At 41.8% G+C, this 15,872-nt stretch overlaps 1 protein-coding gene and 2 non-coding genes across 4 annotated transcripts in view; 1 reads left to right on the top strand and 2 right to left on the bottom strand.

Moving 5' to 3' along the window:
* Positions 1 to 1,120: 1,120 nt before the first annotated feature.
* On the bottom strand, positions 1,121 to 1,202 carry trnas-aga (transfer RNA serine (anticodon AGA)). Its single transcript has one exon. It is a non-coding gene; the product is annotated as a tRNA-Ser (tRNA).
* A 154-nt stretch (positions 1,203 to 1,356) lies between these two features.
* On the top strand, positions 1,357 to 1,438 carry trnas-aga (transfer RNA serine (anticodon AGA)). Its single transcript has one exon. It is a non-coding gene; the product is annotated as a tRNA-Ser (tRNA).
* Positions 1,439 to 3,677: 2,239 nt separating this feature from the next.
* Positions 3,678 to 15,872, bottom strand: part of LOC109898661 (growth factor receptor-bound protein 2) — a 42,989-nt gene continuing 30,794 nt past the window's right edge. For both annotated transcript variants that reach the window (XM_020493715.2, XM_020493716.2), the window contains 3 exons: positions 6,748 to 6,870; positions 5,844 to 6,012; positions 3,678 to 5,513 (listed from right to left, as the gene is read on the bottom strand). In XM_020493715.2, the coding sequence (XP_020349304.1) occupies positions 5,328 to 5,513; positions 5,844 to 6,012; positions 6,748 to 6,870 (478 nt within the window). In that variant the 3' untranslated portion in view covers positions 3,678 to 5,327. The remainder of the gene's footprint in view (positions 5,514 to 5,843; positions 6,013 to 6,747; positions 6,871 to 15,872) is intronic.

Below are 15,872 nucleotides of genomic sequence, written 5' to 3'. Positions count from 1 at the left end.
ATGATGAAACTGGCTCTCAGGAGGACCTCCACAGGAAAGGAAGACCCAGATTTACCTCTGCTGCAGAGGATAAGTTCATTTGAGTTACCAGCCTCAGAAATTACAGCCCAAATACATTCTTCACAGAGTTCAAGTAACAGACATATCTCAGCATCAACTGTTCAGAGGAGACTACGCGAATCAGGCCTTCATTGTCGAATTGTTGCAAAGACAGCACTACTAAAGGACACCAATAATAATAAGAAACTTGCTTGGACCAAGAAACACAAGCATTGGACACCGGTGGAAACCTGTCCTTTGGTCTGATGAGTCCAAATTTGAGATTTTTGGTTCCAACCGCCGTGTCTTTGTGAGATTCAGAATATGTGAATGGATGATCTCTGCATGTGTAGTTCCCACTGTGAAGCATTGAGGAGGGGGTGTGATGGTGTTGGGGTGCTTTGCTGGTGACACTGTCTGTGATTTATTTAGCATTCAAGGTACACTTAACCAGCATGTCTACCACAGAATTCTGCAGCGATACGCCGTCCCATCTGGTTTGCGCTTAGTGGGACTATCATTTGTTTTTCAAAAGGACAATGACCCAAAACACACCTCCAGGCTGTGTAAGGGCTATTTGACCAATAAGGAGAGTGATGGAGTGCTGCATCAGATGACCTGGCCTCCACTATAACCCAACCTCAACCCAATTGAGATGGTTTGAGATGAGTTGGACTGCAGAGTGAAGGAAAAGCAGCCAACAAGTGCTCAGCATATGTGGGAACATCAAGATTGTTGGAAAAGCATTCCTCAAGAAGCTGGTTGAGAGAACGCCAAGAGTGTGCAAAGCTGTCATCAAGGAGGTAAAGGGTGGCTATTTTGAAGAATCTCAAATAAGAAATATATTTAGATTTGTTTAACACATTTGTTGGTTATTACATGTATACATATGTGTTATTTCATAGTTTTGAAAAACCCTTGAATTAGTAGGTGTGTCCACTTTTGACTGGTAATGTATATAACAATATAGATCATAACACAATGTATATACATCATTGTGCATAACGTTACTGTATGTATGTGTTACAATGTCTCCAAAAGTGGACATTTCCTCATTGTCACGGCTAATGTTAAAAGTTTTCGTTGTCGGCAGGATTCGAACCTGCGCGGGAAGATCCCAATGGATTTCTAGTCCATCGCCTTAACCACTCGGCCACGACAACCTCATACCGCTTCACTTAAAACATTACAATCAAATAAATTACATCACGATACACATTATTATGCGGAATCTACATTTCATTGTAACACTTAAAACAAGAACTTGTTAGACATTGTTATATAGATTAGACATATTTTTGAGATATCTCTTATCAAGTTGTCGTGGCCGAGTGGTTAAGGCGATGGACTAGAAATCCATTGGGATCTTCCCGCGCAGGTTCGAATCCTGCCGACAACGGTTATTTTTTTTGTAGGTTTTTGCTAAAAGCCATAAAGTCCAGTCTTGTGGTTTGGTCATAATTTAGTAAAAAATGCAGTTCGTTCATACAGGAACAGGCAGCATGTACTAATTCATCTCGAATGATTCTCGTAACGGACATGTAAGAACGCAAAAACTACACCCCATTATCGTAGTGATGCACTTTTACAAAATGTATTTTAACGTTATTTTTTAAAAGAAGCTTCTTTGAAAACATTGACATATGCATACTGTTATATCTAATAAATTGAAAACGGGTAAAATATTAACATTATTATAGCGCAATGCCGTGGTCGAACCGAATGGTGGCATGAAAAAAACAAATTAATTTCAGATGATGATAGCTGCCAGGAGGTGGCGATAATGTACTATGTATACCAGAATAAACATTTCTGTCAGCAGGCAGGGATTGCAGTCACACAAGGATGATCATATTTACCAGACATTTTAAAATGCGTCTGTATTTGATGTAATGTAGTGGGTACAACAGATTACTTTTCATATTGGCAACTATGTGTACCCATTAAAGGCATTGTAGAATAAACATGTTTTGGCATGCTTGATCTGACAGTCTGGGTTGTAGTGAGACACTTTGACAGTCTCATGGTGGTAGTGTAAAAGTACATAATTGAGATATCTCAGTCTGATAAGTAAGGGGGTGACTGGAGTACAAAGAATCCAATGCTTGCATTTCACAGACTATTTGCATGAGGTTCAGTAAGCGGGTGAACATCAGTGGTGTCTTTATTCCTATTTGAATATGATGACAGCATAAAGAATAGCAGTGGGAAGATCTGGAAAGTTTTGCCTTCGAATACTACCTTCCAATAGTGGATCATGAACTGGTGTGGCTCAGGGCGAGTGACAGGATGCCTCCCACGTGGGTGTTTAACTTACTCACTACCCTTTGACTTTTAATCCAAGAGGCGACAGCAATGTGAATCTATTGACTTGATCCTCTGAACAGGAGTTGGAAAATGTCTGGTGCCCAGGGCCCTCATGTTAAATTTAATCTCCATACTACAATTGAGGCTTATGTAGTGTATTACTGCTGTAGTTTAACCTGAGCATCCAATCAGTCCCTCCGCCTGCCAAACCCCTACATTGAACACAATAAAAAAGATGCTCCAGTGGTGTCAAAAACACAGGCCCAACACATATTTCCACAAATGAAATAGGCCCCAGGAAGTATGACATGGGAAGTTCAGTGTTATTTCACTGTGTGTGTCAATGTCTCTAGATGTCTGAAGGAGAATACAAATATGTATTTCTTTGCACACACACCCACACCTCCGAATGGATAAACTGACGCGCACACAGACCAAGCTAAGTGGAGAGATAAACTGTACGTTGCATCTTAGCAAACAAACAATTAATAATTTATGTAAACACCAAGCAATAACACACAGTGAATTGCATCAAGATCTATAAAAAGTAATGTGTTTCCATGTTATCAAAGCCAGCAAGTCCCTTAGTGGAAAATATGACAGGCAATTGATCATTTAATTGATCCTCAAATGATGGGAGATAGAGAGCCTGGGAAATTGTCTGACACATTTTTGGAGAAGACAGGTTTTGGTAAATGCTTGTGAAGTTCCCTGGCTATCCGGGACAACGTCATCAAATATGGCTGTTATATATTCATGCTGCTCACTTAAATGTCTCTAGACTCCAGACCTGAGGACTTTAGCAGTACATGACATCATCAGACTACAATGAATTCCATGGACTGAGGATGGAGAGCACTTAATGTTCCCAGTCCGCTGTTTTGTTAAGTGTCCGTCAGTGGAAAGGCTGCCTGCATGTGACGCAACAGTCAGAAAGTGGCCAAATTGGTTGGAAGTGTTTAAAGGCTAAAAATAACAGAACACAAAAGCAGACAGTCCAACAGAACAAGGGTATGTATGTACCAAGGACCCAAGGCTGTGCTTAAAGACGCCAAGCCATCAGCTTCCTCTTCAACTGAAGCTTGTTCATGGCACCCAGAGGGACAGGAACTTGCCATTGGACACGCAGGGGAGTCTGATGTGTCAATATAGGTATTTATTTGTGATTCCTGTCTGATTCATGGCCGAACACTGCATGTCCCAGTCCCTACAGGTTGTCAGATGCAAAGCCAGGTAATGGGCAACTCATTTCTATACATTTTTAGACAGATGAATTTAGCCATCAAAAGGTTTGTTGAATCACAAGATGAAAAAATAACTATGCGACTATCTATGGACCACACCACATGGTTGCTCTTTTTTTATTTGTAGAATTGCATTTTTATTTAAAAATTAAATTTAAAAAAAGAGGCAAAAAAAACAGTATCAATAGGGAAGAGAAGGCAAGATACACTTAAATAAGAAAAGTTCCATGTTGGAAAGGGCACAGGGAGGGAGGGAGATGTGGCGTTGATGGGACAAGTTGGATTATGTACATGGTTTCTCACTGCAGGATTGACGGGCCCCACAAAGGGGCTCAAAGCAGCAGGTCGGAGACACTGAAACACCAGAGAGAAAGGCACTATCCAGAGAGAACAAACTAAACTAAACACACACAGAAAAAAAACACACCAGACCAGAAATCAAATGCTTAACATAAAAAGTGCTTGACACGCCACAGACGAGAGAAAAACAACATTGGTCAAGCTGATCTCTCAACTTTAAGCATAAAAGACACAATTTTCTCAAACTGTTTATCACGCCATCATGTGATTATCCAACTCACCTACTTGTTATGTATGAGTCTAACAAGGAGGGGACTGTTAATGTGTGCGCGTGTGTGATTGATGCATATTTTTCATACATCTCTCTATATAATTTTATATTGACACCATTATTAATTCAGCACTTCTCGGAAATCCCTTGCAGTTGTGTTGTTCAGTTCTCCGACCTTGCTTCCCTCATGTCAATGTCTATGGACTCAGTCAGCTACATTCACGGCCCAAGAGTAAAATGGCTGCAATAAATACATTGGCTTCAAAAGGTGGATGGCCTTTTACAGGGTTTCATAATACAACAGCTCATGCAACATACATGGCTCTACTCGCTGCTCGGCGTTAGCTTCCTGACACGATTGGTTTTGTTAAAAATAACAGAAAATTAGGAAATTATTTCATGTTTTAAATATCATGCCATTTTATCTAGGAGCCCTCAAATAATTCAGGAAAAATTATACAGACAATTATACTGACAATTCAGCTTATCCCAGAGCTACTAGGTCTATTCCAGACTAACATTTTTTAACATAATTTACAGATGGAAAAGAAACAATACAATTTGTGATGACTGGTAAAACACATACAAATATATATAATATATATTCTTAAAAAATGGATTCTCTCTATACTGTAGGTGATTTATTTATACAGCCCTGGGCTGATGTACAATGCCAATGATCTTGGACTTCATAACTTGCTGCAGATATCAGTATTCTTTTTTCTTTTTTTTTCAATCACTTTTTAAAATATTTGTACATGTATCTTTATTTAAAACAGCGTTAGGATTTATTGGTATTTAATTTAGGTGATTAAAACATGCAGCAAAAAAGGAAAAGAAAACGCATGTAAAGATGTAGAGAAGAGGACAGAAGCAGATGTGGGAGTCTAGGTATAGAATCATTCTCATTATCTTCACTTTTGGTGCACTATGCTTAGTTTCTCTGTGTTTTTCCTCAATAACAGTTCAGTTCTGACTGAAGCGTTCACTATGGAGGCGAACATTCTCAGTGTTAAAAGTTGGCTTTGCTCAGCTGCCACCGACAAGGTGATGCCGTCGACAGAACTCCTCCTCCATTTTTCATTCCTTGTTGCATTCTCCCTCTCTGTTCCTGATGTCTTCTTGATGGGTTGATATGGGGTGGTTGTTGATATTTGTGTGTTTCTTTACATGTTCCGGTTGACTGGTGTCACATAGTTGCGGGGGAACATGCCCGTCAGCCCGTGGCATCCTCCCTTCCACCAGTTAGGGTCAGAGTTGTCCAGGACCTGGATGAAGTCTCCGCGTCGGAAGCCCAGCTCGCCATCCTCCTGGGGGTCAAAGTCAAAGAGAGCCTGTACATATGTGGGATGCTGTGGGCAGGGAGAGAGAAAGAGAGCAAAACAAATCCATGAGTCCCAGACATGTTAACACGGTCTTTCAAAAGGACAAAGCCTCGGTTCTTCCCTGATTGTGTTTTCTGAACCAACCGTGACTCGTTGGTGAACTGAGCCAATGCCATGACATCCAAAGGTTAGGCCGGCAGGATGAGGGATTGAGTCAGCAACTCTGGGGCCAATCGGTCTCCCTCAAAGCTATTATTTTACACTAATAACCTAGTTTTTTGTTGTGACCATTAAGTCTTCTACAAAGCCACACTGGTAAAGAGCCAGATATGAAGGTTAAGGGGGATGTGTTCTCACCTGGGGGACCTGCTCAATGTCACGCAGGAAGATCTGCTGGTTGCGGGATACAGAGGTGGAGCGGTGGTAGTCCACCAGCTCGTTGAGCGAGTTGAACTTCACCACCCACAGGAAGTACTTTCCTGCCCCATCACGCAGGACTTTGAAGTGCTGAACGTCATTTCCAAACCTGAGGAGACGGGGACAGAGGAAGAGAACCATGGGTAGCTTGCCAGCAGCAGACAGTCAACAGACACAGAACTGCTGAAACAGGACAGAGAAAAGAGATCCCAACGGCCAAAGGAAATACATGTGGAAATGTTCTCTTAGCAACACATTAGAAAGACAGACTGTCTCTATAACAGTGTGAACACAGGTCATGACCCCATGGATGGCAATGCTGCAGACAAAGATAAACCAGCCTCTTCCACAGCCATCAGGGGGATTAGTCTCTATTAAGACAAACTCCTTGTTCTGTACTCAGAGGGCAATAGACAGCTGGAGTCACATAGACAATTCAAGATAATTAAAGTGATCACTATCTAATTTACATAGACAGACACTACAGCAACATGACAGTGAGGGCTGCTGAATTGAGCCTTTTTAAGTAAAGCAGAGTGGAAACAGACATGGGGAAATCAGAGTTTGCGTCAGTATTGTGCAAGCTGGAAAGAGAGAGCTGAAATCCTGCTGTAAAATGACTGAGTGAGCTGGAGTTAATGTTCATAGACACCAGGGGGCAGCACAGAACACCGGGAAAAAAATAAAGTGCTAGTGCTATATTTAAACACAGTAAGAGAAAGAAGAGAAACATAGCAGATGTTTGTGTCTGTTATCCAATACATTGTACGGTGCAGAGCAGTCCCTCGCCCCAACATATGTAGAGCAGGGCTTCTAAACCTTTCGTGTGTGTGTGTTCACTTACTTGACAGATAGGGAGAAGTCCCCTGGCGCACTCTCACTCTCTCGGATGAGGAAGGCCCCGTCGTGCCTCTGTTTGTTCAACATCTCCTCTGCCTTGGCACGAGGGATCTTGCCAAAGAACCACCTGGAGGGAGGGACAGCACCACACACACACAGGGTCAGGGGAGAAAACACAGCCGGGACAGCATGAAGCAAACAGTCTTCTGCTCCTCACGATCAGGGACGACACATGGTCATCTCCCACTGACAGATTATACAGAATTTCAGATAAAGCCTCTGCCCCAGTCAACCGATTAATACCACAGGTAAGAGAACCAGAACCGTGGGCGTTGTGTACAGTGGGGGCACAGGGGTTGAGGAGTGGGGATTGCGTGCTGTGCTGTTGAAGCAGAGCCTGTCTCACTCCCAGCAAGGTCTGTGATAGCAGCCCTGACTGGGCCAATGGCAGCTGTAGCAGCAGGAGGCAAAGAGAGAGCGAGAGAAATCACTCTCTCCGGTTAATTATTAACCAGAGCAGCCAGAGAGATGACATCTTGGCTCCTTTGCATGAATGTGAAAATCAATAATAAAATGACCAAGACCTAATCCTCTTTGCATTTGTGCCCTCTATCGGCTGCCCCCCGCCTACAGTTCCCTGTCTGATAAAGGTGCCAGCAGAGCAATTTAAAGCAGGCACGGAAAGAGCAGCCAGGCCATTTGGAGTCAGACTGGTTGCGTCTCTCTCACACTCACACACTACTGCGCAGATATAAATGCCACTATGGAAAAGCAAACTAAAGCTATTTTGACTCAATTGAGCAGGCTCCCAAATTTGTTAAAACTTACACCACTTCTACTATAAGGATGGTCCAAAAGTTCCATATTTCATGGTCTGGTCTGTGAATACATACCAGGAGACGAAATGCAGAGGCACATCTAGCGTTGGCTGAAGCTACTGAACTGCATGTGGGTAGTTGCCATATAGCCAAAACAAAAGTGAACAAATGATTTATTCAAAAATGAAAGTAAAAAAAGATCGTTGCAAAAAAGTATATCTAAACATTTCAAAATGTTCTGTGGCCACTTTTTATTTTAAATATGTATCCAATTTAATGAAACATTAAAGGAATTTGTCCTCTGTGACATGAGTGACATGAGTAATACTAATATAACGGTTTAATGATTCTCAAATAGACAAGAAAATGATTGACTAATTATCAGTTACTTTGTTTTGAAATCAGTAATCATAGTGTTGAAAAACACATTTACTTGTATAATAATGATAACCAAGTGTCTTCGCGTTACATTTGGAGTAAAATTGTAATTTGACAAAAACCTAGATAAAAAGCAATTACTTTACTTGTGTATTATGATAATGTTAGCTGCTCAATTATTTTACATTTTGTTCAAAAAACCCATCTTTTATTGATGTAACCCTATAGAACATGATGTCCCACCGATGGACAATACACAACAGGCAGTCCAATGTTACGGTTAAAAAGTCATTCATGAAACTATGACGTTTAATACCGCTCCAAAATGCAACTTCTAAACATCAGTAATGGATCCTCATTAAAGGATTTAAAATGTACTACAATTACAGGGCCTCGAAAAAGTCCTGCACTGCTATTTTTCTTCACTACCTCCCGAGTCGGAAGTGGGTAATTTGTGAGCCTGTTGCCTTCCTTGGATGTGGAAGCCGTTTCTTAGGCTCCGCGCCGGAATCTAACCCTGATTCCCCGTTACCCATGATCACCGTGGTATGCACAGAAAGTACCATCGGAAATTGACAGGGCACACAATCAAATTAGATGTCAGCGCCACAAATGGCACGCCACCGGTCGAGATTAGAGAGTCACTAAAAGCCTTAGAGTACCCGCATGGATTTTAGGTCTGTTAAATACATACATCCCCAACGGTCAGCACTCGTTGGCATGTTATCCAAGTAACATTGGGGCGAGCAAAGGAACTGATTTAAATGAGCCATTGGCAGTTTCACTGTACCGGCCGTGTGTACTAAGCCTTGCATGTCTTAATCTTTGAGAGGAATATGCTACTGGCAGGATCACTCAGGGAGACACCCCACGTGCAGCAAGGTGCAGGGGCACAGTTATCCAGTGATGGAGGACACCCAAATGAACCAGTGGGAGGCCCCTCTCCTACCAACAACCGAAGCTGTGGGAGCCCAAAGCACCACTTGAGAGGTGTTCTGTTGGAGGGTTTTTGGAGTATATCGCAAAATGGGGTTTGAGAAATACAACTTGTCTCTGACACTTGTGGGTAAATATATTGGAGGCAGGGTGAACAATCTCCAAAGGAGGTGCCAACCCAAGGTGGATCACGTATGCCAATTGGACAGGAGTAATTGGTGGGATAGACAAAGACGGATCAAGGGAATGGATGGTCTAATGCAGAGAGTGATAACCAATAGTGGGAGCACCACAGCCAGTCCCCAATATCACTAGGGCCATGTTAAAGAACCAGGCTTTCCCAAGTGGCAGAGAGACACAAATGCCACCGGAGCAATGGTCACCTGCAGGGATTGAAAACCTGGCGTGGTTGCAAAAGGATACTGCACAAATAGGGTACTTTTTACCATCAAAAAATAACTGAACAAAATCAAACACAACATGTAAAGTGTTGGTCCTACTGAGCTGAAATAAAATATCCCAGAAATATTCCAAATGCACAAAAAGTGTATTTCTCTCAAATGTTGTGCGCAAATTTGTTTACATCCCTGTTAGTGAGCATTTCTACTTTGCCAAGATAATCCATCCACCTGACAGGTGTGACATATCAAGAAGCTGATTAAACATTCATTACACAGGTGCACCTTGTGCTGGGGACAATAATTGGTCTCTCTAAAATGTGCAGTTTAGTCACACAACACAATGCCACAGATGTCTCAAGTTAAGGGATCGTGCAATTGGCAAGCGGACTGCAGGAATGTCCAACAGAGCTGTTGCCAGAGAATTTAATGTTATTTTCTCTACCATAATCCCCCCCAAAAGTCATTTTAGAGAATTTGTCAGTACGGTGGGGTGTTCAGGACATTTCTAATATACTGCTCTAATTATTCAATTTCTTTTAATTTAAAATGAAAGACCTCTCAAATGAAGTTTGATAACTTTACTTACATGTTTTAAGAAGACAAAAATATTTGATAGAATGTGTGAAATGTCCAGACTAAGCTTTATGGGTACAGAGTGTACCCTTCAAGCCCATGGGTGTTCCAAATAAGCCCACCTCTTAAATAATACATTTTTATTAGATTAATATAATCTCCCCCAAATTTATAAAAATAAACTGATCATTATTATTCATCATGAAAGTAGCACTCATAACAGGGGGATGTCGTATCCACAGATATCAATGGACTTTGTTTCTGGTTCTTGCCGACCAGTACACACCCGATTCAACTAATCATAGACTTCAATCAAGACATGATTAGTTGAATCATGTATGTTATTGCTTGGTTAGAACACAAACCTGAACCCACACTGGCCCTCTGTGGATAAGAAGCCATGCAACAAAGACCATAACACACACAACTTTCAATTAATTATCTGAAAGATGATTCACATTTGATGTAGTGAAAAACGAATTTCAGTACAGATACGAATCCTATATATTCCACCTCGCGCAGCAACACTGACTGGCAGCAGAGCTGTGCGCATGTGCGCAGTGGCTTCAGCGCTTCACTCAGTGCGCACAGCTCTGCTGCCAGACATAAATCGGTCTAATTTACTTGAAAGTCTACAAAGTGAGACTTTGTCCTCGTCTTGCTTGGCCATTTACATTTTTTTCGACGTTAGTTTAAGTCTGCTGCTTCAACTGATAGCAAACACTAATCAAATCACAAATCTCTCACAGACATACATGACAAGACTTGAGTAGCCCCGTTACCAAGGTAACCTACCTCCCTTAACTGATTTAATCTCATTAGTCACAATAGTGACCGTAAAAAACGTTCAGTTATAAGGCTCTGACAATTTTAATGAATGATGTATCAATACATTTCCATCAAATATTTAAATAATAAAGGGTCTCAATGAAATATGTGCAGTGTCACATGTTTCGTGTAAATTGTCACATGACCAGAGCTGTTTACTTCCTGGTTGCACCATGAGAAGTTGACTGTTGAATCAAAGCTCCCAAACAAAAGGATAGTAAAGTATGTTAACATTAGGACAAAGATTTTTAGTACACATCTTTAAAGGTGTCTAGTATTGATATATGCATTTGCAATTACTTAACTTTGTTCAGTGTGGTCATAGAATGAGTAAACATGTTGACGGCAACAATAGTGACCGGTGAGATAACAGAGTGCATCTAGGTATACACATACACATACATGATTCTTGTAATTCTTGTTCTACCTAACTTTCTACTCTGTTCTTTCTTTTAGTTTTACTTTAAGTCAAGTTCTGGATATGTAGGATTTTGGTGACCGCCCAGACAAGGCGTGCAACGCTGCAGTTATCCCTCAGTGATTGTGATAGTGATGGGTCAGATATGGACTATGAGGGAGAGACAGGTCATTTGCCAGCCAGGCTGTTGAATGTATATGCTGAACCTATGCAAACAGATCATGACAGGAACAACATTATCAGTGATGATGACCTACCCTTCACCACGCCACACTCTCCTCCCTGAGACTGGGTTGGGTCATAGACTAAGTGTCGTTCATGGTGTTGCAGAGCAATCTCAGCTACCTCAAGGTTTCAACTTCCTTCATGACAACCTTTTCACTTAGCTTGCACCCCTCGATGAAATGACAAAAAGAGGATACGGGAGTTCTGGAACGATGAGGCAAAATTGTCTGATGTCCCATTCATGCCATAGAAGCACTTCATGAAGTTACCCCGTGGAACCTCTGAGGTTCTGACCCAAGGAGACAAGTTGCTGGTCCGTTAGAAAGACAATAACATTGTCACAGTGGAAACAAACATGGAGGAGAAATACAATGAGACCTCTGGTCAAGAGATGGAACAAGGAGCGATGTGCCATTTGACAAAGTCCCACAACCAAAATGCATCAACCGATACAATGAGCGCATTTGTGGTGATGAACTTCACAACCTACAGGTTTCAAGATACCGTATCTCCATCAGGACTAAGAAGTGGTGGTGGCCCATCTTTGCAGTCTCTCAACAGTGCACTCGTAAATAGCCATTTATTTTACAGAGATGTTATGGGAGGGACCATCAACCTGGTCACCTTCTCATTGATAGTGGCACAGTCTCATATGCAAAAGTTTGGCAAGAAACCACTGAACCACGGAAGGATATCTCTACTGGCTGCTACTGTTGAAGATCAGGCAAGATATGACAAAGCTTCTCACTGGCCAATCAACACGATGCACCGGTTCCATAGATGTCGTCATTGTGACGAAAGCACTACCTATGCATGTGAGAAATGCAAAGCGCACTGCACATTGAGAGCTTCAAGATATACCACAGACAGTAGAAAAGAAGATAAGAGTGAAAAGGGCTGAAAAAAAACAAAAGAAAAATAGAAAAGTCAAAGGGTGAGGAGAAGCAGTACAACGGACTCTAGGAAGAAAAGAAAAGTCAAAGGGTGAGGAGAAGCAGTACAACGGACTCTAGGAAGAAAAGAAAAGTCAAAGGGTGAGGAGAAGCAGTACAACGGACTCTAGGAAGAAAAGAAAAGTCAAAGGGTGAGGAGAAGCAGTACAACGGACTCTAGGAAGAAAAGAAAAGTCAAAGGGTGAGGAGAAGCAGTACAACGGACTCTAGGAAGAAAAGAAAAGTCAAAGGGTGAGGAGAAGCAGTACAACGGACTCTAGGAAGAAAAGAAAAGTTGACGAAAAAGGGAAAAAGACTGAAATGTTTTTGGAAAAGAGGATCAATTGATTCAAGACATACTGTATGCCAGTAGGTCTGACTGATCATAGTTCAAAATAGTGATGCACAAACTAATTGTGCACTTGGTTCTGAAGCCTACCTCTATGATATATATGTATGTGTATAATATATATGTTTTTATTTTGTCCAGTGTAGGCCTCTACTTGAATACATGTTACCTGGCTACCTCTATCCTAAATGTTACCTTTATGTTCAATGTGAATGAATGACTGCCAAAGAGTTCAACGTGAATGTTGCACTAAAATGTCACAATGACGATGTTACAATGAATATTGCACTAAAGAACAAGTTAAAATGTTACAATATTAATGTTTCAATACATGTTGCACTAAAGCAACAATGTTACAATGTTGAAATACATTGATGTAAAATAGTCACACTAGAACATGTTGGGGCATTCTAGTGGCAATGCTGGGAACTGCCAGTGACAGAGTTTTAAATGTGTTAATAACTGGGCTGGGATATAGAAGAATTTTCATGACTGCATTGGAGATATATGTTAATTCAGTATACATTATCCCACCGGTCACAATTGTGACCAACCATAAAAACACACCGTTTCACCTACTTTTCCATTAAAAAATAAATAAAATAATGATGGATTATTTGAAAGGGTTACTAATGACACAAGATTTTGATATTTTCATGTCTGGGAAAAATGTGGGATTAAATGGGTTAAAGGGGCAGGTGAACATTTTGGTTAAAAGACTCGGGTCCGGGGGATCACGTGACGCTTGGACGAGATGGCCGCATGAACTAGTTTCCAATTCCTAATCTTACCGCCACTCCAAGTTCAAACTCATTTAGCTTTAGTAAGAAAAAGTCATGGCGGCTACAAAAGGTGACACTACAGGTGACATTTTTACCCGGATTCGAATATTAGCGACGGAAAAAGCCTCCAAGAAGAAGCAAGCTTCAGAAAAAACTAGCGCCATTAGCCAGGAGCAAGAGAACCCGCTCCCCCACGAGGCACAACGAATGCCAACCTCGCACTCTGCCGAAGACATCCTTTCTGAGTTGAGATCCCAACGTACAGAACTAAACACTAAATTAGATGCCATTAACTCTCAGCTCAGTGCGATAGGGGGCAAAGTGACAATCCTGGAAAACGCTTTGCCTGACATCAACAACAAGATGTCCAGGCGCCCCGCGTTTATGGTTGAGGCAGAGGGGCGAATCCTATCCATGGAAAACTTATTGACAGATGCCATGGAAACAATAGCATATGCTAAAAAGAAAATCGAGCATCTGGAAGAGAAAACAGAGGACCTGGAAAACAGGGGGCGAAGGTATAATTGTGTTCTATTCAATCTGGGCGAAAAAGAAGAGGGAAACATGCCACTGATCCGCTACCTGCAAGACAAACTTCCCGAATGTCCACCGACAGGCCCATAGAACTCGAGAGAGCTCACCGAGCACTGAGGCCCCCACCAGCAGCCAGACAACCACCGCGCCCAATCACCATACGTTTCCTGAGATTCACCGATAAGGAACGAGTCCTACAGGCGGCGAAAAACAACACCATCACAGTGGGAAACGCCAAACTCGCTTTACACCAGGACATGTCAGCTGGAATACGCCGAAAGCGCTGAGAATTTGACGAAGTGAAGAAATACTCCATTGACCGAGGCATCTTCAGGGGATTCATACACCCAAACGAGCTCAGGATTCTTCACCAAGGAGCCTTGCGACACTTCAAAACACCCGAAGAGGCAAAACGTTTTTTGAAAGACAATCCTGGCCAATGAGAAACAGACCAATGATTAAATGCGATTAATGCCATTACTAAAGGAGGTAAGACGACATATAGCCGATATCCAGAGACCCACCCCCTAAATGTCATTATAGCCGTCCAATTTATATTTATTTTCCTTTAACTGAGAGGGATGGGCTGTATAGCCTAACCCAGGCCTACTAATGTTTCAGCCTACTTTTATTTCAGTTTTTTTTGTTGTTGCTATTATTACTTGGGGTTCCCTATGTCCCTTGGGGGAGGTACATGTAGGCTGGGCTATTGATTTTATTTTTCTCCCCTCTTTTACTGTGGTCTGGACGAGGGCAACTGTGTTATTTACTCAATGCGGGGTGGAGAGGATGAGGCATTTCTTTGGTGGGGAAAGGGAGACGTTGTGCGTTGCTAACTGTTCCCGGTTTAAGTTTTATTCGGAACACAGAATTGAGACTGAGCGGGGGGGGTAATAGATCCAACGGGATGTGTCGAGTTGTTTGGGATCTCGGCTGGGGTGTTCAGAGATCGTTATTTTATGTACACCATTTATTTTCCTTTTATGTGAACGCAGCTGTAATTACTATCCACTTTTACCCAGCGATGACTTGCACTAAAGTTCGATTACTGCTCGATGACTAATACCTTACATTTATTGACATGGAACTGCCATGGTTTAGGGCATGCAATAAAACGAAAAAAAATACTATGTGTTCTGGGTGGGACAGGTGTATTTCTCATCTTCCAAATCAAACAGTAGAGGCACAGCCATACTTATCCATAAAAATGTTCCATTCATAATTGACAAAAACATATCTGATCCGGAGGGGAGATTTATTTTGATAACTGGGTCACTATATGGTCAACCAATTACTATATTAAACATATACGCCCCTAACACAGATACTCCTGCCTTCATGTCAAAAAGTATAACCCTGTTCAATGAACATTGTGTCTCCTTTGGCGTGGTGGCCGGAGATTTTAATTGTACCCTTAACCCAACCCTAGACAAATCATCTCAAGTCCCCACCACAAATCCTAGATCTGCAAAGATGTTGAACTCTCTTACTAAAGAGATGGGACTGATAGATATCTGGAGAGAGACTAATAGCTCATCTATGGACTATACATACTACTCTAATGTCCATAACACCTACTCCTGTATAGATTACATTTTTATCCCAAAGAGTTTCATAAATTCAGCCACTTGTACAATCGGACCCATAGCACTTTCAGATCACGCCCTTGTCCACCTCCGCTTTGACCTCTGCAAAAACATCCCGAGGTCAAAGAGCTGGAAATTCAACACCTCCATGCTATCAAACGAAGCGTTCCATACATTGGTAACTACATGGATAGACAACTACACACAAGCCAACAACGAGTCTCCTGTTTCTCCGACCACAATGTGGGACGCTGCTAAAGCCACACTAAGAGGTCATCTAATTGCATATGCTTCCTCTAAGAAAAAAGCAATGGAAGCACACAGGCTATATCTCGAGAGGGAGCTGGAATGCTGTGAAAAAATACATAA

Source organism: Oncorhynchus kisutch, linkage group LG10 (genome assembly GCF_002021735.2).
Source record: "Oncorhynchus kisutch isolate 150728-3 linkage group LG10, Okis_V2, whole genome shotgun sequence".
Taxonomy (NCBI): domain Eukaryota; kingdom Metazoa; phylum Chordata; class Actinopteri; order Salmoniformes; family Salmonidae; genus Oncorhynchus; species Oncorhynchus kisutch.
The sequence above is the reverse complement of the archived record's forward strand: the minus strand, read 5'-3'. Positions and strand labels throughout refer to the sequence as shown.